General features: G+C 40.2%; 1 protein-coding gene and 4 long non-coding RNA genes across 23 annotated transcripts; 3 read left to right on the top strand and 2 right to left on the bottom strand.

Annotated features, from left to right (window-relative positions):
- The first annotated feature begins 1,825 nt into the window (after positions 1–1,825).
- On the top strand, positions 1,826–13,783 carry LOC126980529 (uncharacterized). 6 transcript variants are annotated; one of them, XR_007733287.1, is made up of 4 exons: positions 1,826–2,770; positions 2,892–13,292; positions 13,432–13,506; positions 13,641–13,783. It is a non-coding gene; the product is annotated as an uncharacterized LOC126980529 (long non-coding RNA). The 6 variants fall into 6 exon arrangements; XR_007733289.1 differs by lacking the exon at positions 13,432–13,506 and having other exon boundaries at positions 2,892–13,296; positions 13,570–13,783; XR_007733290.1 differs by lacking the exon at positions 13,432–13,506 and having other exon boundaries at positions 2,892–13,363.
- A 151-nt stretch (positions 13,784–13,934) lies between these two features.
- Positions 13,935–16,480, bottom strand: LOC126980530 (uncharacterized). Of its 14 annotated transcripts, none has more exons than XR_007733302.1 (5): positions 16,333–16,480; positions 15,859–16,226; positions 15,179–15,752; positions 14,799–14,875; positions 13,935–14,654 (listed from the first exon to the last, which is right to left on the bottom strand). It is a non-coding gene; the product is annotated as an uncharacterized LOC126980530 (long non-coding RNA). The 14 variants fall into 14 exon arrangements; XR_007733304.1 differs by having other exon boundaries at positions 14,799–14,879; positions 15,184–15,752; XR_007733296.1 differs by lacking the exon at positions 13,935–14,654 and having other exon boundaries at positions 14,784–14,879; positions 15,184–15,752; positions 15,859–15,949; positions 16,081–16,226.
- On the top strand, positions 15,653–16,546 carry LOC126980532 (uncharacterized). The gene is made up of 3 exons (XR_007733307.1): positions 15,653–15,786; positions 16,024–16,277; positions 16,414–16,546. It is a non-coding gene; the product is annotated as an uncharacterized LOC126980532 (long non-coding RNA).
- A 329-nt stretch (positions 16,547–16,875) lies between these two features.
- On the top strand, positions 16,876–17,387 carry LOC126980531 (uncharacterized). The gene is made up of 2 exons (XR_007733306.1): positions 16,876–17,081; positions 17,177–17,387. It is a non-coding gene; the product is annotated as an uncharacterized LOC126980531 (long non-coding RNA).
- LOC126980528 (arf-GAP with dual PH domain-containing protein 1-like) lies at positions 17,163–24,342 on the bottom strand. The gene is made up of 7 exons (XM_050830515.1): positions 24,122–24,342; positions 23,382–23,493; positions 21,345–21,458; positions 20,455–20,638; positions 19,661–19,898; positions 18,475–18,605; positions 17,163–17,510 (listed from the first exon to the last, which is right to left on the bottom strand). Exons 1-7 carry the CDS (start codon positions 24,201–24,203, stop codon positions 17,217–17,219), a joined length of 1,155 nt encoding a protein of 384 aa, XP_050686472.1. The 5' UTR covers positions 24,204–24,342; the 3' UTR covers positions 17,163–17,216.
- Between the last annotated feature and the right edge of the window lie 1,385 nt (positions 24,343–25,727).

Below are 25,727 nucleotides of genomic sequence, written 5' to 3'. Positions count from 1 at the left end.
TACTATAACTTCCCATCTATCCTTTATCATATGTTTTGGCCTTTAGAAACGAGGGAAATAGGAGAAATATGCAAAAATGTGGAAGGATGTGAGGTGAAACAGGTCAGCCAGAGGTTATGCAGTCGACGACATATGCAACAATTTTCGTATCGATAGAAATTGCCTAAATACAGCTTATATATGACTCTCAGAGCTTAGATCAAGGGTTAATAATATACATCTGGGTATGTTATTTATTCCTGAAGGTGTGTTTTGGGGAATAGAAGAGAGGTATAGGAAGAAAAGATGATAAATGCGGAAGAATGTGAACGAAGAGTTAGGAGACGAATCAATATGGTCATGCCAACTGTTGCGCACCCATACCATCTCTCTCTCTCTCTCTCTCTCTCTCTCTCTCTCTCCTTTCTTCCCTTCCTTCCTTCCTTCTTTTTTTTCCTTCCTTCTCGCCTTCTTGCCTTCATTCTCTTCTTTCATATACTATAGCAAACTCTCTCTCTCTCTCTCTCTCTCTCTCCATTCCTTTTCTTTTCTCTCCTTTCTTACTTTTCTCTCTCCCATCTACTTCTTTCATCAAACGTTCTCTTCTCTCTGGTAAGCTAAACCTCTCTCTCTCTCTCTCTCTCTCTCTCTCTCCATTCCTCTTCTTTTCTCTCCCCCTAACTTCCTTCAGACGTTTTCTTTTATCTTGAAAGCTAAACGTTTCTCTCTCTCTCTCTCTCTGACAAATACCTCGAAGACAGAGAGATCATAAATAAGGTTACGATAAGGAGATAGGAAGGGGAAAAAATACCACCACCACCACCACCTGCGTCTTATACAACGGTGATTAAAAATGGTGCAAGAGAGAGAGATAGGGACAGATGTGCGGTACAGGATGTGGGTCTTGGGACATAGCCTAAGTGTTTACTGAGAAAGAATTTTGAGCTCCGGATGTAAGGGATATGGGAAAGCAATGTGGGTTTTGTCATAATGGGAAAGAAAAATGAGAGAGAGAGAGAGAGAGAGAGAGAGAGAGAGAGAGAGAGAGAGAGAGAGAGAGAGAGAGAGAGAGAGAGAGAGAGAGAGAGAGAGAGAGAGAGAGAGAGAGAGAGAGAGAGAGAGAGAGATTGCTATAGTATATGAAAGAAGAGAATGAAGAGAATATAAGGAAGGAAAAGAAAGAAGGAAGGAAGGAAGGAAAGAAGGGAAGAAAGGAGGAAAATTAGAGAGAGAGAGAGAGAGAGAGAGAGAGAGAGAGAGAGAGAGAGAGAGAGAGAGAGAGAGAGAGATTAAATGGGAGAATTTAAATAGCCATACCTTCCTAATATAATGAATCTACTATTAATACAATGAAAAATCTAACAAATACTCACACATTACCTTTTAGAATAGCCAATACGTCTTCATCTTATGCGACCTGGAACAGTTTAATCTTCATCTGTTAGTATAATAATCTTAATATAATGAGATCTAATGGAAATTCACAAATGCTATAATCCTTACCATAGTTCCCCTCCTTCCCTCTCCTTCCTTCCCTTCCCGTGAATATAATCTAAATGAAGCAAATTAAAAAGGTCGGTCAAGGTAAGGTACGGTAGTTATCTGTAGGTATAAATATAACAGGTGTCTAATTAATATATATAGAAATGGAGCTAATTGGAAAGGTAGGTCAAGGTAAGGTAAGGTAAGGTAAGGTAGTTATCTGTAGGTATAAATATAAAAGGTGTCCAATTAATATATATAAATGAAGCTAATTGGAAAGATAAGTTAAGGTAAGGTAAGGTAAGGTAATTTATCTGTGGGTATAAATATAACAGGTGTCTAATTAATATATACAGAAAGAGCTAATTGGAAAGGTAGGTCAAGGTAAGGTAAGGTAAAAAAAAATAACAGGTGTTTAATCAATGTACATAAATAGAGCTAATTGGAAAGTTAAGTCAATTAAGCTAAAGTAAGGTAATTATCTGCAGGTATATATATAACAGGTCTAATTTAACAGGTATAATTAACATCTACCTTATGCTCCTGTTAAACTTTATTGACTTAGATTCACATATTTATCTTTTTTTTCATATATATATATATTTGTATACGGTAAACTTTAAGTAACTGTACAGGGAAAGCGCAAATATATGCACACTGTATTTATGTTAGCTTGGCAAGTAGGCTCCTCCCCCTTTCTTAAATACGAGTCTATCATTGGCCAGTCCACCAGCAAGCCACGCCCACTCTCAAACCTAGGCTGCACGTGATTGGTCGAGGCTGGGAAAGGCTAAAATCTCACTGGTGGATGCTGGGAGAGGTTGAATCTCATTGGTGGATGCTAGGAGAGGTTAAATCTCATTGGTGGATGCTGAGAGAGGTTGAATCTCATTGGTGGATGCTGGGAGAGGTTGGAATCTTACTGGTGGATGCTGGAGAAGGTTAAATCTCATTGGTGGATGCTGGGAGAGGTTGGAATCTTATTGGTGGATGCTGGAAAAGGGTTAAATCTCACTGGTGGATGGTGGGAGAGGTTAAATCTCACTGGTGGATGGTGGGAAAGGTTAAATCTCATTGGTGGATGCTGGGGAAGGTTGAATCTCATTGGTGGATGCTGGGAGAGGTTGGAATCTTATTGGTGGATGCTGGGAAAGGGTTAAAGCTCACTGGTGGATGCTGGGAAGGGGTTAAATCTCACTGGTGGATGCTGGGAAAGGTTGGAATCTTATTGGTGGATGCTGGGAAGGGGTTAAATCTCACTGGTGGATGCTGGGAAGGGGTTAAATCTCACTGGTGGATGCTGGGAAAGGTTAAATCTCATTGGTGGATGCTGGAAAAGGTTAAATCTGACTGGTTGATGCTGGGAAGGGTTTAAATCTCACTGGTGGATGCTGGGAAAGGTTGAATCTTGTTGGTGGGTGCTGGACAAGATTAAATCTCACTGGTGGATGCTGGGAAGGGGTTAAATCTCACTGGTGGATGCTGGGAAGGGGTTAAATCTCACTGGTGGATGCTGGGAAGGGGTTAAATCTCACTGGTGGATGCTGGGAAGGGGTTAAATCTCACTGGTGGATGCTGGGAAAGGTTGGAATCTTATTGGTGGATGCTGGGCTAGGGTGGATGGGCCTTAACTTGCCAAACTAACGTGAATAGAGCATTATAAGTGGTAGCTCAGAAGATTTATAGAGTATAGTTTTAACTTCCTTATAACATACTGAGATAATTTTTTTGTACATATGAAAACTTAATACGGAGTCGAAAATAATAATGATGACTACTTGTGCATGAAGATAATAACATATACTACTACTAATAATAATGTTTTTTTTTGTGTGTGATCTAACTGAATGAGACATTGCTATGCTATTCTATGTACGTAAAAATTATGTAAAAGAATGTACGAAAAATTCATGGATGCCTTACAAACTGATTAAGACTTAGTGCAATAATTGACAGATCTTACTTAAAAAATATATATTACCGTAGAGACTAAGGAAGGAAAGCATTGACGAGAACACACACAAACAAACAAACGAATAAACTGATATAAACGCAAAACAAAATTGGAGAGAAAAGGAAAATACAACACGGAGGTAAAAAAAATTGGAGAGAAAGGAAAATACAACACACGGAGGAAAAAAAAAAATTGGATTAAGGAAAATAAAATGGAGGAAAAAAATCAAAACGAGAAAACAAACACAAAACACGACAAAAATAGAACAACAATAAAACAGTGATAAAACACACACACACACACACACACACACACACACACACACACACACACACACACACACACACAAACACACACACAGATACAGAGAGAGAGAGAGAATTTACAATGAAAAAAAAAATGTTAATGATAAAAAATGCATTAAATTTTGCAAAAGAGGAGGAAGAGGAGGAGGAGGAAGGGGAAGGAATGGGAGGGGAGGGGAGGGGAGGGATGGGGAGGGAAGGGAAGGGGTCAAGGTGATGATTGGTAAATAATAATAATAATAATAATAATAATAATAATAATAATAATAATAATAATAATAATAACAATAATAAAAAAAATAGCTTCACCTCACATTCCTTCTTCCTTCCTCCTCCTCCTCCTCCTCTAACTACCCAAATCTACCCCCCCCCCACCCCCATATCACCCTTTTTTAATATATCACAAACTCCTTTATCACATTATTTAACACTTTTTACATCCTTTTGCACTCATGAATCATTTAATCCTAATTGTACCTCCTGACAGTAACATAATCGCGTCCACATTACCTTGAAAGAACCATTATATTAGAGTATGAAGACTACCCTTACCTTATCAGTCTCTCTTAATGGTACAGATGGGCAAACCTAACCTTGACCCGGTGCCTCGGAAACATGGGAGGATGAGAGGCGTTAAGCATACAAGGGATGACCTAACGCAGTGTATTGGTATCAGCGACTTTGATGAGACTAATGAAGGTGGTGTTCTGATTTCGACGGCATATGAGGGCTGATTTCTTGCTGTGTTTTGTGGTGAAGCAAGTTAACTGTACCTCCTCATAGTGACGTGTGTGTCCATTACCTTGAAAGAACCATTACTTTAACATACGAAGACTACCCTTACCTTATCGATTTTCCTTAACGGTACAGCTCAGCAAACCTAACCTTTACTCTGTGCCTTGGAAACATGGGAGGATGAGAGGCGTTAAGCATACAAGGGATGACCTAACGCAGTGTATTGGTATCAGCGACTTTGATGAGACTAATGAAGGTGGTGTTCTGATTTCGACGGTATATGAAGGCTGAATTTTGTGGTGAAGCAAGTTAACTGTACCTCCTGATAATGACGTGTATGTCCATTACCTTGAAAGAACCATTATTTTAGCGTACAAAGACTACCCTTAGCTTACCAGTCTCTCTTAACGGTACAGCTCGGCAAACCTTGACTCGGTGTGACTCGGAAAAACTACCATTAGAATTTGAACATCTCCAGCAGTCGCTTATAGATAAATAGAAGTAAAATTAATAGGTTACTGTTAGAATGCTGTTACGTATAATAACAAGAAGAAAAGTGAAGTGACGTCAAGAGAAAGAAGATCCAGAGAAAGAAAAGAGAAAAAGAAAATAAAGAAAAAGAGGAAAGAGAAGAAAATCCCGATCTCATTTACAGAAAGAAGAATAGAAAAAGAAAAAGAATGAGAGCAAAGAAAATCCAAATATCATTCAGAGCAAGAAAGAAAAAAGAAAAGAAAAAGAAAATAGAAGAGAAATTTAAAGAAGGCGAAGAAAAGGAGAGAAAAAAACTATCCTGAGGTAATAAAAAAATAAAAGAAAGTCCAGATCTAATTCCAAGCATTCACAAATCAACTAAAAATCTCATTATGTGGAATTTAAAGAAGAAAAGGAGAGAAAGAACTATCCAGAGCTAATTAAAATATAAATAAATAAAGAAAAAACAAAACAAAAAATCTATAATTCCAAGCATTCACAAACCAACTGAAAATCTCATTACATAGAATTTAAAGAAGAAAAAAAAAAAGGAGAGAACAGACTATCCAGAGTTAATTCACAAAAAAATAAATAAAAAATAAATAAATAAAATAAATAAAATATCCATATCCAATTCCAAGCATTCACAAATCAACCAAAAATCTAATTACGTATCATTCCCTTCAAGATCAAATCCTCATTATGTATATCGACCATATGCTAATTATACATGTACTAATTGCCTAAGGAGACTAATGTATACTCGGATCTATACATCTAAAACACTATATGGTATTGTATGTATATATATGAGTCTTTTGGATATACTCTCTCTCTCTCTCTCTCTCTCTCTCTCTCTCTCTCTCTCTCTCTCTCTCTCTCTCTCTCTCTTCATTAACCCTTAGTGAATATGTAACAATTATATATTTGAGCATTCTTATCAACAACTATTATCATTATTATTAATATTATTACTATTATTATTATTATTATTACTGAAAGCTTATTTGTAAGTTATCTGAAGTTGTATATAACAGTAAGATAATATACTGTATGGTAAGATAAGGTTAGGTACACATATATATGCTATTACGCACACATATACACACATAGATTGGAGGAGGGAAGGAAGGGGAGGAAGGAGAGAGAAGGAGGGATTTCTCTCTCTCTCTCTCTCTCTCTCAGCTCTTCCTTCGTTCTTAAAAAAAGGAAGATATTGATGGAGGAGGAAGGAGGGAAGGAAAAGTGGAGGAAAGGAGGGATATGGAGGTAACTTTCTCTCCTCTCTCCCTATTCTTTCCTCCTCTTTCTCTCTCTCTCTCTTTCTCTCTAGCATTCCCTTATTTCTGAGAGTGGGAAGATACGGAGGAAAGGAGAGGAAAGGAGGGATATGGAGGTAACTTTCTCTCCTCTCTCCCTATTCTTTCCTCCTCTTTCTCTCCCTCTCTCTCTCTAGCATTCCCTTATTTCTGAGAGTGGGAAGATACGGAGGAAAGGAGAGGAAAGGAGGGATATGGAGGTAACTTTCTCTCCTCTCTCCCTATTCTTTCCTCCTCTTTCTCTCCCTCTCTCTCTCTAGCATTCCCTTATTTCTGAGAGTGGGAAGATATGGAGGTAACTTTCTCTCCCTTTCTCTCTCTCTCTCCCTCTCAACCCCTCCTCCTCCTCCTCCTCCTCCTCCTTACTTTCTTATCTTGTTGCCTCGGGAAGATAGCGGAGATAGAAAGAGCGAACATCAAGATTATTCAGCGATTTCTCAACGATATGCCCCACTGTGAACACACACACACACACACACACACACACACACACACACAGGATGCCGCAAAGCAATATAGATAAAGACTGAGATGTTTGTCACTTGATATCCTCCTCCTCCTCCTCCTCCTCCTCCTCCTCTTCTTCTTCTTCAGCATTATCTCCATTCTTCACCACCCCTCCTCCTCCTCCACTGCACCTGTTTGCTTATCAACGCCCCCAGTCAAAGTGTTTTTCTTGTGTGCTACGTAAAGCGATCTCGTAACACACTTGTTCTGTGACGCCCTCTCTCGGAAATGTCTCTCCTGCATGCTTAGATTGTTATGGGTCCTGTCTGTCCCCTCGGCAACACACACACACACACACACACACACATATACATACATGAGATAAGTCTATATAGGGAAACGATGGATTGGAAAAGAAATATATGTTGGTAGTAAAGTTAGTTAAATCCTTTCGGTATAGGTTCATTTCCTTAGCAAAACACACATGAAGCTTATGAAGGAAGGAGATTAGTTGTAATAGGAAAAGATTTGTAAGTTGATAAGAGTATTTAGAAAGAGTTAAATCCTTTTGCTATAGGTTCATTTCCTTAGCAAAACACATGAGATGAAGCTTATGAAGGAAGGAGACTAGCTGAATTAGGAAAAGATTTGTAAGTTGATAAGAGTATTTAGAAAGAGTTAAATCCTTTTGCTATAGGTTCATTTCCTTAGCAAAACACATGAGATGGAGTTTATAAAGGAAGGAGACTAGTTGAAATAGAAAAGATTTGTAAGTTGATAGAGTATTTAGAAAGAGTTAAATCCTTTCGGTAAATGTCTTAGATTTGTATAGCAACACACACACACACACACACACACACACACACACACATGGGTTAAGGACTATAGATGAAGAAGATTGAGGATTAGCAGAGAAAATGTGAGCGGAAAAGAAATCTATGTTGAAAGAGAAGTTAGGTTGAAGTTAAATCCTTTCTGTATAAATTCCCATAGTAATATACATGAGATTCAATTCTATATAGGAAGATGTGATAGGCAAGATGAGAGAGGAGGCAGGTTAGGTAAGGTTAGGTTAGGTTAGGTAGATTAGGTCAGGTTAGGTTAGGTTAGGTTAGATAGATTGTCAGGTCAGGTTAGGTTAGGTTAGGTTAGATTGATTAGGTTAGGTTAGGTTAGATTGATTAGGTTAGGTTAGGTTAGGTTAAATAGATTAGGTCAGGTTAGGTTAGGTTACATTTTGAAGGAGAGACAAGGAGTTAGGTTAAGGGGGGTTGATAGCATAGTTAAAGAGTTCAAACCTTTCTATATTAACTCCCATAGCAATACATATGAGATTCAAGTCCATATAGGAAGATGTGATAGGCAAGATGAGCAAGGAGGCAGGTTAAGTAAGGTCAGGTTAGGTTAGGTTATGTTTTGAAGGAGGGGCAAGGAGTTAGGTTAAGGGGGGTTGATAGAATAGTTATAACCTTTCTGTATAAACTCCCATAGCAACACATATGAGATTCAAGTTAGGAAGGAAAATGTGATAGGAAAGATGGGAAGGGAGGCAGGTTAGGTTAGGTTAGGTTAGGTTAGGTTAGGTTTTGAAGGAGGAGTGAGGAGTTAGGTTAAGGGAGGTTGATAGAATAGAGTTAAATCCTTTCTATATAAATTTCCATAGCAATACATATGAGATTCAACTCCATATAGGAAGGAAAATGTAATAGTAGAGATGAGAAGGGAGGCATGTTAGGTTAGGTTAGGTTAGGTTACGTTTTGAAGGAGGAGTGAGGAGTTAGGTTAAGGGAGGTTGATAGAATAGAGTTAAATCCTTTCTATATAAATTTCCATAGCAACACATATGAGATTCAACTCCATATAGGAAGGAAAATGTAACAGGAGAGATGAGAATGGAGGCAAGTTAACCCGGTAGCAGCGATGGGCCAAATTTTTGCCATGATATAAACCCCCCAAAATAGATGATGCATAAACTGATCACAAATGCATTGATATATATTATGAAATGGTTTGCGCGAGTGATGATTTTTTCTCGTTAATTCTCTTAGAGGGGCCTTTGAGAAACGTGATCCCTGCAGCTACCGGGTTAAGTTAGGTTAGGTCAGGTCAGGTTAGGTTGGGTTATGAAGGAAGGGACAGGAGTTAGGTTAATTGTGGTTGATAGCATAGTTAGAGTTAAAACCTTTCTGTATAGGGTATTATATAAGTCTTACGTTTGTGTCCATACCAACACACACACACACACGATTAAACTCCATACCCAATACTCTTACAAATCACCACCACCTACTTCTTCCTCCTCCTCTTCTACCACCCCTTCGTTTTAACACATCGTTGTCGGGGAAGCGTAACGGAAGTGCTTGGAAGCGTAGAGCAAGATAAATACATGCTTGTCTGACCTTAATACTGTGACCTCCTTGTCCTTGTAGCTCAATCAGTTAACTCGTTGATGATGGAAGAACGCAACTGACTCGGGAAAACGCTTGGTAATAAGAATGATGGCTAGAGGGAAAGATATCATTGAATAAACTTAATGACAGAGAGGAAAATGAGATTGAGCCTATAATACTAATGAAGACTTAATGACTGCGAGAGAAAAAGAAATCACTGAGTCTGTAGATGATAATAGACTTAATGATAGAACTAGAGGGAAATGACATTGACCCTATAGATAAAAATGGAGACTTAATTATAGCAAGAGAAAGATATCATTGACCCTATAGATAAAAATTGAGACTTAATGACTGCAAGAGAGAAAGATATCATTGAGTCTAAATAATAATGGAGCTTTAATAGTGAGAAAGATGACATTGAGCTCATTGATAACAACAGAGACTTGAGACGGAGAGAGAAAGATGACATAGAGCAAATAACATTGATGGAGTATATTTGAAGTTGGTGGATGATCTGAAGACCCTTGAAGTTTTGATAGAGAAAAATAGATGGATTAGTTGATAGAAAAGGTGGAGCTAATGACATTGATGGAGTATAATTGATGTTGGTGGATGAGTTGAAGATCCTTGAAGTTATGATAGAGAAAAATAAATGGATTAGTTGATAGAAAAGGTGGAAATAATGACATTGATGGAGTATAATTGATGTTGGTGGATGAGTTGAAGATCCTTGAAGTTATGATAGAGAAAAATAAATGGATTGGTTGATAGAAAAGGTGGAGCTAATTACACTGGTGGAGTACAATTATTGAGGTTGGTGGAAGATTTAAAGATCGTTAAACTTATAATACAGGAAAACATTAAGATCGGCTGCTACATAGGTGGAAGACAAAGGGAGTTGAATGTTACTGAAAGACAAAAAAAAAAAAAAAAAAAAAAAAAAGAGAAATAATGCTGGAAATAAGAAAATCCAGCAATAGGGTGGCAGAAGGAGGATGGAGGGGGATCTAATACTATAATCTCTTGAATGTGTCTGGTAGATTGCACACGGATGGCTGAACACCTCTTGATAAGGTTAAAAAAAAAAGAAAAAAGAAAAGAAAACCTGCATGCTTTGTATAAAAAAAAAGGTGAGTTATGAGAAAGTGTGGAAGAAAGACCGGACATTTAATACTACACTGCGTTGATAGATTCAGATTGCACATGGATGACTAAAGACCTCAGATCTCTTACTTAAACACCTCCTCGGCCGCCACCGCCTCCTCACCGCCGTCCGCCTGAACAACAACAACAACAACAACAACACCTCAGACACACATACACACCTGACGTAAAGTATAAATATAGTAATCTGAAGCGCCTCCTCCTCCCTCGGAATGCCTCCTCCTCTTCCTCCTCCTTCTCCTCCTCCTCTTCTCCCCAGCCCGCCCTTAGCCTAAGCTAAAGATGTCTAAGCTGAACTTCCCGGGCTTTTTCCGAACCAAGTTGACGGCCACTGAAAAGACGGAGAGTGACAAGAATTAATGAAGGGAAACTATAAGAGTGGAGAGAATTATTACTGTTTGACTCTTAGGATTTACGAAGGGGAAGACGAGTGTGGCAAGTGTTACCGTAGTGAACACTGAGTGCCAGGGCCAAACCCTGTCAGGGCAGGGCAGCGTGCCAATTTAGCCACCAGTGAGTTAAAAGGTCACCGATACTTGACATCCCCACCCCATTGCTGACATGGGGTTAAGGTGACCCCACTTACACTTGTGGTAGCTGGAGACACTTAACCAACCTCTTTGGGAGCAATAGTGTGAGCTGGGTCACCTTAACCCTTCATGTCCACAGTGGGGACGGGGGCGTCAGGTACTGGCTGGGTGACCTTCCAGCTCACCAGTGGCTCAGTGTGTGTGCTGTCCTGACTCCTCCTCAGAGGGTTCAGTCCCCAGCACTCACTGGTGTTCACTGCAGGATTTTTCTACTGCGTCATTGCAGTTTCCCTGATAAGATAGTGACAAGTACTAATAAAGGTGATGATAACTGGTGCTTTAATAACTAGCAAAAGGAAAAAACAGAATAATAAAAATCAAAGCGTCAAAAGGCCAGGATGACACGTGTTACCACAGCTCATTCCTTTCATCAACCAGTCCGGGAAGGAAGGCTGAGCAGGCCTGAGGCTGCACCCAGGCCCCAAGATTAGTAGCCAGGCATGCTGTACACTACGCTGCATCTCAACTACTTATACAGGGAGGAAGAATAACTGTTTTGTGAAGGAAAAAGTAAAGTAGAACTAACTAATACCCATAGAAATTAAGACTCAAAGCATTGGGAATAAAACAGAGGGAGAATCTAACTAACTAACCAATATTAAAAGTCCAAGAAAATACTGTAAGCTTTTAGGAATATTTTACTGGAGCGGTTAGTAATAGTTTGGGGTTACAGGTCATGCAATACAACACGGCAACAACTTCTGCTGCATGCACGGAGGCGTATAAAAAGACAGTATAAAAAGATGCTTAACAATACTATATGAACTTGCGAAGGTAAACTAGTCATTGGCTTCAACAGGTTAGCCTAAGGAGGTAAGGCCAGTCCCACAGGTCCACGGGTCGACACAGCAAGTTCGGAACCTCATAAGACCCACATAAGATACCGTGAAAATGTAAGAAAATCAGTTTGGGACTCTGTGTGTGTGTGTGTGTGTGTGTGTGTGTGTGTGTGTGTGTGTGTGTGTGTGTGTGTGTGTGTGTGTGTGTTTACCTAGTTGTAGTTTTACGGGGCCTGGGCTTTACGCTCGTGTGGTCCCGTCTCCGTATCTGCATTATCCAACTTTTCCTTTGAGCCTTGCACACTCCTCGTCGACACTTCATCCTCACTTAGTCTGTTCCAAACCTCTATATTTCTTTGCGGGAAGCTATATTTCTTTACCTCTCTCAAGCATCTTCCCTTCCACAATTTATTACTATGTCCTCTTGTGTTCCTGGTGGTAATTCCTTCTTTTAATACTAACTCCTCGTTGTCTACTTCTTCCATTTTGCTCAATAGTTTATAGATTTGTACTAGGTCTCCCCTTTCTCTTCTTTGTTCTAGTGTTCGTAAGTCCATTTCCTTTGGTCTTTCCTTGTATGTCAATCCCTCCAGCTCTGGAACCATTTTTGTTGCCATCCTTTGTATTCTTTCTAGTTTCTTTATGTGTGTGTTTATGTGTGTGTGTGTGTGAAGGGGTCAGCTCTTCAATTTGGAACTCTGTGTGTGTGTGTGTTTGTATGTTAACCCAGTAGCAGCGACGGGCCAAATTTGTGGCTTTACCGTGTAGCAGTGATGGGCCAAATTTGCCATGATATAAACCCCACAAAACAGAGGATACATAATCTGATCACAAATGCTTTGATATATATTATGAAATGGTTTGTGTGAGTGATGATTTTTTCTCATTTTTCTCGCTTAGAGGGGCCTTTAAGAAACATGATCCCCGCTGCTACTGGGTTAAGGAGTCATTTCAGGGGCATGTTATAAGAAAATCCATAAAAAAACACAATAATGAAGAGTCTACTGCATTGAGTGTTGAGCAGATAACCTAACAATTAAGAACCATATAGAAAAGCATAGTTTCATCGGTGCTTGTGGTGACCAAGTACGGCTCTGTGGAACTGGCCTTTAATCTCAACACGAACAGAAAATTAATGCTAATAATACTCAACTCTGCCCTAGGGAGTTACACAGCAGAACACAGTAAGCCTAGGATATACAGCAGTCCCCCTGACATTCATAAAGGAAAACGAGAAGAGGAAGAACATAAGAACGTAAGGAGTCTGCAAGAGGCCGGTTCACTAGTTCGCTTATACAAGGCAGCTCCTGTAAGCCTCACCCCACTTTACCTCACTAGTAAACAAAAAAGAGAAGAGAAAGAAGACTAGGAATGATGTTTAAGGTGAGGGAACATTTAGATTTAGATACAGCACTAACAACATTGAGTATCTTAGGAGTTTGCAAAGGCTCTAGGTCTCTGCCCCCAACCTCTTATGAATGAAAGAAGAGGAAGAAGATTGGAAATGGGTTTAACTTTAATTGATGTGGGTGAGTGAACATTTAAATTTATATATAGCGCTAACAACATTGAGTATCTTAGGAGTTCTCAAAGCCTCAAGGTCTCTGTCCCCAGCCTCTTATGAATGAAAGAAGAGGAAGAAGACTGGAAATGAGTTTAACGTTATTTGAGGTGAGTGAACATTTAAATTTATATATAGCGCTAACAACATTGAGTATCTTAGGAGTTCTCAAAGCCTCAAGGTCTCTGTCCCCAACCTCTTATGAATGAAAGAAGAAGAAGATTGGAAATGGGTTTAACGTTAATTGAGGTGGGTGAGTGAACATTTAAATTTATATATAGCGCTAACAACATTGAGTATCTTAGGAGTTTTCAAAGCCTCAAGGTCTCTGCCCCCAACCTCTTATGAAAGAAAAGAAGACTGGAAATGGGTTTAACGTTATTTGAGGTGAGTGAACATTTGAATTTATATATAGCGCTAACAACATTGAGTATCTTAGGAGTTCTCAAAGCCTCAAGGTCTCTGCCCCAAGCTCTTATGAACGTCAGAGGATTGATTGATTGACTAAGTTGTGGGGTCACGGCGTCGCAACTGCAGTGGTCAAATTTTTTTTTTTATTTACAGTAGAGGAAACAGTTCAAGGGAAAAAAATAAATAATAATAATTAAAAAACAATCATGCTATGGCAGCGAATATATTACACCTCATTTAAAATCGTGAAATTGTATTAAAAGAGAGTCATAAGATTATAAAAGTCGAGTTGCATAATGAAGGAATGTCAGGGGAACGGCTGTACATATGTAAACAGATAAACAGAGAGGCAATAATACTAATAATACAATGTTATCAACCAGAAGAGCAAGTCCAATACACTCTCGTTGGAAGCTCAGCGTCAGTCAGTGCCAAAAGAGTGCCAAAAAGGTAGAACAAGGAAGGGTGCCATACATATACTACAAGTGCCAATAAGGTAGTACAATTAGGGTGCCAATACACATGTTAAGCATGCCCACCAATGCCAATCAAGGTAGTACAGTTAGGGTGCCACAGACATACTACAAGAGTGCCAACTGGTGCCAATTAAGGTGGTATAGTTAGGGTGCCATAATTATACTGAGTGCCACCCAGGGCCAGATTGAGTGCCTGGTTAGTTAATTAGGAATGGTGACAGGCATATACTAACAGAACCAAACAGTGCCAGTAAAGGTAGGGGTGCCAGTAGCATAGTTAGGGTGCCACAAATATGCTGAGTGCCGCCCAGGGCCAGAATGATAACCTGGTTAGTGTGAGGCAGTGTTCTTGTTTCTTTGGAATTTTAGTAACTTCTCTTCTACTTTTTTTTATATGGTTTTAATATTACATTTTTTCTCCTCATTTCTCTTCACATAACTATTTAGACTTGCTTTTTACTGTTTTTTCCTCTCTCGTTTCTCCTCTATTCTCTTCACTAAATGTCTAACTCTACTTTATCTCTTCTTTCATTTATTAACTTCTCTTCTACTTCCTCTACATGGCTGGCTTGGTTTAAATATTATCTTTTTTCTTCTCTTTTCTCTTCACAACTAATTAGATTTGCTTTTTCCTCAACTCTCTTCAATAAATGTCTAACTCTATCTCTTCTTTCATTTATTAACTTCTCTTCTACTTCCTCTACATGGCTGGGCTGGTTTAAGTATTACATTTTTTCTCCCCTTTTCTCTTCACATAACTTATTAGACTTGCTTTTTCCTCTACTGTCTTCAACAAATGTCTAACTCTTCCTTTATCTCTTCTTTCATTTATTAACTTCTCTTCTACTTCCTCTACATGGCTGGGCTGGTTTATATATTACATTTTTTTCTCCTCTTTTCTCTTCACATAACTTATTAGACCTGCTTTTTCCTCTACTGTCTTCAATAAATGTCTAACTCTACTTTATCTCTTCTTTCATTTATTAACTTCTCTTCTACTTCTTCTATACGGCTGGGCTGGTTTAAATATTACCTTTTTTTCTCCCCTTTTCTCTTCACATAACTTATTTGACTTGCTTTTCCTCTACTCTCTTCAATAAATGTCTAACTCTACTTTATCTCTTCTTTCATTTATTAACTTCTCTTCTACTTCCTCTACATGGCTGGGCTGGTTTAAGTATTACATTTTTTCTCCTTTCTCTTCACATTTTTTACTTTATTTTCCTCTCTTCTTTCTCCTCTACTCTTTTCACTTAAATCTCAACATCTTTCTCCTTTATTCTCTTCATCTAAATCTCAACTTGTTTCTTCCTCCTTTCTCTTCTATTCTCTTCATTTTAATCTCTAACCTATACATCAATCTTTCTCTCATTCCCTTATTAAACCTAACTTAACATGTACTAGTATTGCAAGGTATATATTACTATTTAAACCTAACTTAACCTAACCTAACCTAAGTATCAGTATTCAAGGGCATTTTATAGTCAGTTTCTCCACCATTCACAAAGGCTATGAATGTATAAAAATATATAACATGATATCAAGCTCTACACAAAGATAGTATAGTTATGAATACAAGAGATAGAGGGAAAGGTTATTCAGTGCTAATTAGGGTTAGTTAGGCAAGGATAACCTAACCTAACCTAACTTAACCTAGTCTAGCTTAACCTAACCTAACCTAACCTACATGAAGACAGTATAGTTATGAACACAAGAGGTATAGGAAAAGGTTATTAAGTGTTCATTAGGGGTAGTTAGGCAAGGATAACCTAACCTAACCTAACCTAACCTACATGAAGACAGTATAGATATGAACACAAGAGGTATAGGGAAAGGTTATTAAGTGCTCATTAGGGGTAGTTAGGCAAGGATAACCTAACCTAACTTAACCTAGTCTAACTTAACCTAACCTAACCTAACCTACATGAAGACAGTATAGATATGAACACAAGAGGTATAGGGAAAGGTTATTAAGTGTTCATTAGGGGTAGTTAGGCAAGGATAACCTAACCTAACCTAACTTAACCTAGTCTAGCTTAACCTAACCTAACCTAACCTACATGAAGACAGTATAGTTATGAACACAAGAGGTATAGGGAAAGGTTGTTAAGTGCTCATTAGGGGTAGTTAGGCAAGGATAACCTAACCTAACCTAACCTAACCTACATGAAGACAGTATAGTTATGAACACAAGAGGTATTGGGAAAGGTCATTAAGTGCTCATTAGGGTTAGTTAGGCAAGGATAACCTAACCTAACCTAACTTAACCTAGTCTAGCTTAACCTAACCTAACCTAACCTACATGAAGACAGTATAGATATGAACACAAGAGGTATAGGGAAAGATTACTGGTATTAAGTGCTCATTAGGGGTAGTTAGGCAAGCAAATACAAGTAATAAGAACGATAAGTGAAAACATAAACACCACTACACTATGCCCAGGGAGAAACAATGAGTGCGTGAATGTATGCCGGCAGGAGAGGAAGAGGAGTTAGCAAGTGGTGGACGTCAAACAGGAGTAATTTAAAGGCATGTTAGTAAGTGACAGAAGTAAATATATAAACAATTGCATGTCGGCAGGAGAAGAAGAGGAGTTAGCAAGTGGTGGACATCATACAGGAGTAAGTTAAAGGCATGTTGGTAGGTGACAGAAGTAAATATATAAACAATTGCATGCTGGCAGGAGAGGAAGAGGAGTTAGCAAGTGGTGGACATCAAACAGGAGTAATTTAAAGGCATGTTAGTAAGTGACAGAAGTAAATATATAAACAATTGCATGCTGGGAGGAGAGGAAGAGGAGTTCTATAAACAATTGCATGTTGGCAGGAGAGGAAGAGGAGTTAGCAAGTGGTGACAGTCAAAACAGAGATATCTAACGTAACAAAGAGGGGCGTAAAGTAAACACAAACACTACGAGTGCTCAAATGCATGCCGGGACAGAGGAGAAAAGTGTTAGCTAGTGGAAGTTAAACCAGTGAATCTGACGTACCAAAGGAAACACAAACACTACAGGTGCGCTAATGCATGCCGGGACAGAGGAGAAAGTGTTAGCTAGTGGAAGTTAAACCAGTGAATCTGACGTACCAAAGGAAACACAAACACTACAGGAGCGCTAATGCATGCCGGGACAGAGGAGAAAAGTGTTAGCTAGTGGAAGTTAAACCATGAGTGCCTGGATGAGCGGGACGACTTGCGATTCGCCGCCATGTCTGCCTTACTCTGATTGTCCTGGGGCCGCAACGTTCGCTCCAGCACCGCACTAATTGCCGCCATCCACGCCGCCCTCTCCTCGCAGGTGGGCGCGGACATGACGTAAGTGCGCTCGGGTGTGGCGAGGGAGAAGGTGAAGTCATGGTCCTTGCAGCCCCTCGGAACACCCTCCTTGACGCTGTATTTGTCGTCCTTGTGGCCCAGGAAGATCTCCCCGCGTGGGTATGCGTCCTGTTGAAGAGGGAGACGTGAGGGAAGGTGCGAAAAGGCTGTGTTGTGAGTTAGTGGAGGTTCAGAGGTGAAGAAGTAGAAGGAGCAAAGAAGGAGGAGGAAAAAGGAAAGAAGGAAAAAGGTAGAAATGGATAAAAAGGAAAGGTAAAAGAAAAAGAGAAATGGGATAAACAGAATGAAAGGGGAGTGAAAAAAGGAGAGACAATAAGGAAAACTATAGACACAGCAACCACTCACAAAGGAAAACTATAGATACCATGACCATACAGAACGACACTATAAACAACTACAACAACTAACTACCACAGCTATAGACACAGCAACCAACAACAACTAACAGCTATAGACACAGCAGCTATAGACACAGCAACCACACACAAAGGAAAACTATAGATACCATGACCATACAGAACGACACTATAAACAACTACAACAACTAACTACCACAGCTATAGACACAGCAACCACTCACAAAGGAAAACTATAGATACCATGACCATACAGAACGACACTATAAACAACTACAACAACTAACTACCACAGCTATAGACACAGCAACCACACACACAGGAAAACTATAGATAACACGACCATACAGAACGACACTCTAAACACAGGGATGATAACACTACCATACCACTGCTATAACACAGTCTCAACACAGTGACACTAACATGATGCTCAATTTTACCTAACCTAACACAATCTAACACTATCGTAACCTCCATTTTATCTCCCATCCTTATTATCTTCCTGTTTTCTCACCTTCTACGCCTTCCTCTTCCTCCCTTCCTTCTCTCCCTTTTGCCGACAACCTCCTCCTATCTTCTCTTTACAGGGGGTCGATTCTATTTGCAGCTTCACATATTCCCTTCTTTCTTTCTTCCATAACACACACATATAGCACCATAAAGCTACCATACGACTATCCTAACACTACCATACACTACAGAACACCACGTACCATCGGCCCTTCGTGGTACATCAGCTTGCGGTCGTCGAGAATGAACCACCTCTTCCTGTAGGCATCCCTCTCGCTGGGCCCTGTTTTGAGACCACCTCCATCGATGAAAGGGGAGTTTTCTGAGTCATGACCTGTAGTAATTGTTTGGGGTTGTGTTAGGTTAGGTTCCATAACACACACATATAGCACCATAAAGCTACCATATGACTATCCTAACACTAGCATATATGAATTTTCCGAGTTAAGACCAATAGTAATGTTTGGGGTTGAGTTAGGTTAAGTTTAGCCAGCACCTTATGGTATAAATCAACAAAGAATGCCCTCACTTTGTTGTATGGAAAGTCTCATTAGTAAGGAAGCATATATGAATTTTCTGAGACAAGACCTATAGTAATGTTTGGGGTTGAGTTAGGTTAGGTTAGGTTTGGGGCTGAGTTAGGTTAGGTTAGGTTAGGTTAAGTTTAGCCAGGACCTTAGGGTATAAATCAACAAAGAATGACTTCACTTTGTTGTATGGAAAGTCTCATTAGTACAGAAGCATATATGAATTTTCCGAGTTAAGACCAATAGTAATGTTTGGGGTTGAGTTAGGTTAGGTTAGGTTAAGTTTAGCCAGCACCTTATGGTATAAATCAACAAAGAATGACCTCACTTTGTTGTATGGAAAGTCTCATTAGTACAGAAGCATATATGAATTTTCTGAGACAAGACCTATTGTAATGTTTGGGGTTTTGTTAGGTTAGGTTAGGTTAAGTTTAGGGTATCTTCAAACACATGATAGCCAGCACCTTATGGTATAAATCAACAAAGAATGACCTCACTTTGTTGTATGGAAAGTCTCATTAGTAAGAAAGCATATATGAATTTTCCGAGTTAAGACCTATAGTAACTGTTTGGGGTTTTGTTAGGTTAGGTTAGGTTAAGTTTAGAGTATCTTCAAACACATGATAGCCAGCACCTTATGGTATAAATCAACAAATAATGACCTCACTTTGTTGTATAGAAAGCCTCATTAGTAAGGAAGCATACATGAATTTTCCGAGTCAAGACCTTTAGTACGAGGCTTTTCAAACAGGTAAAGGAAGGTTCCAATACCCTTAAGAATACAGGCTTAAGAATCTGACCCTTTTAACACCCTATACATCATACTGAACACCCTGACCACACCCCACAGCCACACCCACACCCACCTCTTCTGGAGATGCACTCGGGTAGGCAACAAGGAGTCTATTGAGCTTGATGTTACGAATCGACATGTACCAGTTGATGATGGTCTCCCCGCTCGCATGGTAGACGTAAATGTGCCTTGTGGAGCCCTCACACATGTATGAAAGTTGCATGCCGTTGTTTTGGTTCATCTTTGGGGGCGCCAGGCATATGCTGAGCTCGGACAGTGTGATGGTGACTTTGGGTTCCTTAGAGTTCTGGAAAATGGAAAAGAAAATGTGTTAGAGGTAAAGATGAGAAGGAAGGAAGGTGAAGAGCTGAAGGAAAGAAGGAAGGTGGAAGGGAGAAGGTGAAGAAGTGGATGGAAGAAGAGAAAGAAAGGAGGAAGGGAAAGAAGGAAGGCAGGGAGGTAGAGAGAAGAAGGAAAATGTGGAAAAGAACGTATGTGTTGTGAGTTAGGGAAAGGAAGGTGGAGAGACGGAGGAAGAAGGTGGAAGAGAGAGGGAAGAAGAAAGGAAGAAGGGAAGGTTGGAAGAGGAAGATGAGGGGTAAACTCACACACACACACACACACACAAGAGGACATAGTAAAAAACTGAGGAAAGGAAGATGCTTGAAAGACATAAAGAAATATAGCTTCCCACAAAGAAATATAGAGGTTTGGAACAGACTAAGTGAGGATGTAGTATCGGCAAGGAGTGTGCAAAGCTTCAAGGAAAAGTTGGATAAATGCAGATACGGAGACGGGACCACACGAGCGTAAAGCCCAGGCCCCGTAAAACTAGGTAAATACAACTAGGTAAATACACACACCTCCTTGTTAAAGTACTTCAGCGAGTTCTCCGAGACGATGAACTTCCTCTCGTAATATTTGTTCTCGTCCCGCGCCTTCTTCATGAGCCGACCCTCGATCTCGCTGGTGATGTAAGTCTGGCGGTCCACGTGGATGAACTCCTCGCGCTCGTACTTGGCGCGGATCCACTGCTCCAGCAACACTCTAAGGGAGGTGGAATGGATGTGGAGGAGGAGGAGAAGGAGGAAGGGAGTGAAACATATTAGTAATTTTGTGGTTGTTTATTTCTTTTTAACTTGATTTTAGTACCATTCTGAAGGGGAAGGAAACAAAAAGGAAACAAAGAAAAGAAACAAAGAAAGGAAACAAAAAGGAAACAAAGAAAAGAAACAAAGAAAGGAAACAGAAAGGAAACAAAAAATGAAACAAAGAAAGGAAACAGAAAGAAAACAGAGAAAGGAATCAGAGAAAGGAAACAAAAAATGAAACAAAGAAAGGAAACAAAAAGGAAACAAAAAGGAAACAGAAAGGAAACAAAAACATGGAAGAAGAAAAACAAAGAAAATAAGAAAACAAAGAAGTGAAAGAAACAAATAAAAGAAAGAAAGAGAAAGACAAAACAGAAACAAAGGAAGAGACAGAGAAGGGAAAAACAAGAGAGAGAGAGAGAGAGAGAGAGAGAGAGAGAGAGAGAGAGAGAGATGACCAACGACACACAAGAGAGAAAAAGAGAGAGAAATAACCAACAACACATGGAAGAGAGAGAAAAAGAGAGAGAGAGAGAAATGGAAGAACACACAATCACACAGCAGAAGGTCGGAAAAAACACACAACACACAGCAACACAACACAAAGACTGATAGAAAAACACACACACACAAAACAGGATGTAGAAATGGGTACTACTCACGGGGGGTCGCCAGCCTTGGGTACCCGATAGCAGTGTGGTACGTGCTGTTCGTACTTCTCTTTGGCTTTCAAGTTCCCGTTCTGCTCCATCCACTCCACCTGGTCATCGTCCCATCTGTAAGGTCAGGTGTGTAAGGTCAGGTGTGTGGAAGCAAGGTAGGAAGAACGAAAAAGATAACAGAAAACAGAATGAAAGAGAGGGATCAAAGAAACACAGAAGAAGGAGAAAGAAAATAAGAAAATGAAGGAGTAAAAGAAATAAAAATAAAAGAAAGAGAAATAAAACTGAAACAAGGGGGGAGAGAGAGAGAGAGAGAGAGAGAGAGAGAGAGAGAGAGAGAGAGAGAGAGAGAGAGAGAGAGAGAGAGAGAGAGAGAGAGAGAGAGAGAGAGAGAGAGAGAGAGAGAGAGAGAGAGAGAAGGCAAAAACAATGAAAGATAGAGACAGAGAAGGAGAAAGAGAGAGTCAGGTGTGTAAAGTGTGCAGAAGTAAGGTGTGCAGAGCTAAGGTGTGTCAGACTCAGATGTGTGTCCTGGTAATCTATTTTCCTATAGCTATTACAGTAGAGAGGTTAGATTCATTATGTGGCAATCAGTATTTCCTTTTTAATAGATACAGAAGTAGATAGCGGGTTAACTACATATATTTTCTCATAGGTACAGAAGTAGATGGTGTTTCTATTGTGGTCTATATATAGGAACCACATGAGTTGCCTATGGTTTTGTTGGGCATATCAATATTTACTTTTATATACATAGATGCAACAGCAGATAGATTTACATAGTTAATGACCACACAGACCTAAGTGAAGTTGTATTAAATCAAATGCCACCAAGACTTTGCATTTCTACTCTAGTGAATATTGAAGAAAGTGTCAGTTGAGCTTGTTTTTAAATGAGTCAATTGTGATACCCTGGACTTAACCATACCTATATTTTCTCACAGGTACAAAAGTGAATAGAAGAGCATAAAACACACACACACACACACACACACACACTAACAAAGGCAGCCGACACATCACATCCACATCACCAAGCTTTGACATATGAGCCTTCACTGATAAGGGGATGGAAGGAAAAATAATCTGCTAAATGCTTGGCTTAGAACATGTGTGTGTGTGTGTGTGTTGATAGACTTTGGTACACACACACAGGAAATCACTTGAGCCCTGATGACACAATACTGAGCAGAGATAAGACTGAGGAAAGAGGTGAAGAGGTGTGTGTGTGTGTGTGTGTGTGTGTGTGTGTGTGTGTGAGATGTCGGTACTCACACACACACACACACACACACCTGCTGACACAATACCGAGCAGAGATAAGACTGAGGAAAGAAGTGAAGAGGTGTGTGTGTGTGAGATGTCGGTACACACACACACACACACACACACACACACACCTGGAAATCACTTAATCTCTCATGACACAGTAACAAGCATCTGATAAGACTGATTTATGCAGGAAAGAGATGTGTGAAAATGTGTGTGTGTGTGTGTGTTTTAAAGTGCGAGAGGTGCGTAGTCCAAGGGTAAAATGCATAAAAATAAAAAATCATATCGCGTTGATCTAAAAAAGGAAAAGAGAACGAGATGCAAGAAGCAGATAGAAGGGACGCAACACACGCAACACATCGGAACACTGCACAAACCAACGCAGATAGATAGAAACAAACACACACACATACACACACACACACAGTAGCAGGAAAAAAGCGAAATAGGAAAAAAAAAACATAACATCCAGCAACACAAAGATAGACAGAGAAAGAAACACAGACACACAGGGATAGACAGCAAGAAAAGCAAAACACACACACACACACACACACACATGGAAACACAGCTAGACAGGAAAAACAGAAACACACGGAAATATATAGGAAAAAAATTCAACACAATGCAACGGAAAATAAAATAGCACAATACAAAACAGAGATAGATAGAAAAACACACACAAAACAGGATAGAAAAAACATAATAGACCCCCCCAAAAAAATGTAGCACACACAACACAGCAGAACACAAGGCAACACTTACTTATCCAGCTTGAGGGACTTGACTTTGGAGATGTGTGTGCCGAGGCGACGGTGCCAGGTGGCGCAGGTGGTGCAGATGAAGACCCCAAGGTTGTACGACGCCCATTCTGGATCTGAAAACAAAGGGAACGAGAGGTGGTTAGTGAGTTCGTGTGTGTGTGTGTGTGTGTGTGTGTGTGTGTGTGTGTGTGTGTGTGTGAATTGAATTTATTAAGTAAGCTCAGATTTTATAATAAGTATGGTCACGGCTCCTACATAAAAAAAATAAAAAACACTATGTATTCCCTACAAGTGTCTGGTTATATTACTGACCAAAACAAACAACAATATATTTCCCTGGCACCCTCCCACAGTGCCATCCCAGTGGGCCACGAGGTATAAGGCATCCCAATGGCACCCTCAAGGCACTCCTATGGCACTCCCAACAACCATGGCACTAGCAACACTACTATGGCACCCCCAGCATCCCCAAGACACTTCCACAGCATCCCTATGGCACTAACAAAACTACTATGGCCTACTAGCACTACCAAGGCACCCCCGAGGAGCTCCCAGCATCCCGTGGCACCCTTCCGGAGTGCCACTCCCAGTAGGGCCACAAAGTGCAAGGCACCCCCATCGTTCCTATGGCACTAGCGACACCACCATGGCACCCTATACACACTGCTGTGGCCCTCCCATGCCCCCCAGCGCCCGTGGCACCCTGGCAGTGCCACTCCCTGGCGCCACTCCCACACTCACGGGCCGCGCCACAGTCGGCACACTCGCTGTTGCCGCCCTGCTTCACCATCTCGCTCATGCGGTGGAAGTTCCTGTCCCCCATGGCTGCCCGGGCACTGAGGCGCTGCTGCAGGGGCGTCCCGGGCTCACTCACTCACTGGCACACTGACATATTTTCGGCCGCCGTGGGAGACGTGACCCGCCCTGTGCCGCCGCTGACTCCTCCCTGCCCCTCCTCCTCTTCCTCGCTCCAAGGCCAGATTATCGTACTCAGAGCCTCGTATTTACAGGTTTAGGAGCCATAGCTATTGCCAAAAAACACCAATGATTAACCATTTTAATGATAACTATATATGAAGGCAGTTATTTGGGACGAGGAGTCAGTTTTGGGGTCGGAAATCGGCAAACATAAGAGGCTGAGTACAACAATCTGGCAACCCAAGACTCGCCATGTTGTCGTACACCATGGCTTGATTTGGCCTGTTTTCACTTATTATCTTTTGCCCTCGAGCTGCTTCCTTTACTATAAGAACAACACACTTATTAAAACTTACCTCTCTACTATTATACCTTCAGAAACATAACCTGATTTGCAGTAATATACAAGAAACATGGGAACGATTTATTTATTACTCTTTGGGCCAAAAAATTCGGTACATCGCATTAATATTAGTGTGAAAATCGTCTCTTATTGATTCTTTTGTATATTTATGGGTCCAGAAGCGAATTTTTGTCTCCTCTATTTTTTTCCTTCTTCAGTGGTCAGTGGCGCCATGTTACCGTACTCAGAACATTGCGCCATCGTTCATGCATTTTTTATCAGTTTCAGGGTCGAAAACTATCCATACTACAGTAAAGTTAGTGTAACAACTGTTAATAAGTGTTTTAAGCAATATTTATGGGTCAAAAACGAAAATTACAGTGCTGGGTACGACATCATTTTCTTCTGTGCAGTGGAAGTATATTGTCGTACTCAAAACATTGCATTTATCAATTTTACCCCCAAAACTGTGGTATACAAACACATATAACGATATCAACTTATAGCTATTGTTAAAATCGTTAATTATTGATGGCTTTGGTAATAGTTATGGGCCAGAAATCGGAAAATATGAGAAATATCAGAATGACCATTAACACACGTCATTAGCTAACTTTTTATTATATTTTGGAAGAGACTGTCCGTATTACATTTTCAGAGTTGGTTTATGTTATTATGGCAGCGTTATTGGAAGTAAGAGAGGTATTTCAAACAATGACAGCCAGATGTACGACAATTATAGCAAACCAACGGTAACCACCGCCAAAACACCTCAAGGTTGAATCTCGCCTCCACCCAGTGCCAGTGCCAGGGCCTCCGTCATGACCCTGTTTGACCCTCCCTGGCGGCCCTATGGAGGTGCCACGCTGCCCTCCTTCACTCTAGAGGTGGACGGAAGGATATTTTGCCTCCCAGTGACAGCCGAGCGCCGCCGTGAATCTTGTAAGGAGAGTTTTATTCATTTTTTGTTTGTTTACGTTTTGGTTATGCAGTGTTGTTTGGTGTTTTGATTAAAGTGTTTTTTTTTTTTAGCAGTGGGGAAGAAGGGGCGCGGTTCGGGGGCGGTAGAGTGGCGGTCAGAAGATT

This window comes from Eriocheir sinensis, chromosome 44 (genome assembly GCF_024679095.1).
Source record: "Eriocheir sinensis breed Jianghai 21 chromosome 44, ASM2467909v1, whole genome shotgun sequence".
In the NCBI taxonomy this organism is placed as follows: Eukaryota; Metazoa; Arthropoda; class Malacostraca; order Decapoda; family Varunidae; genus Eriocheir; species Eriocheir sinensis.
The sequence above is the reverse complement of the archived record's forward strand: the minus strand, read 5'-3'. Positions and strand labels throughout refer to the sequence as shown.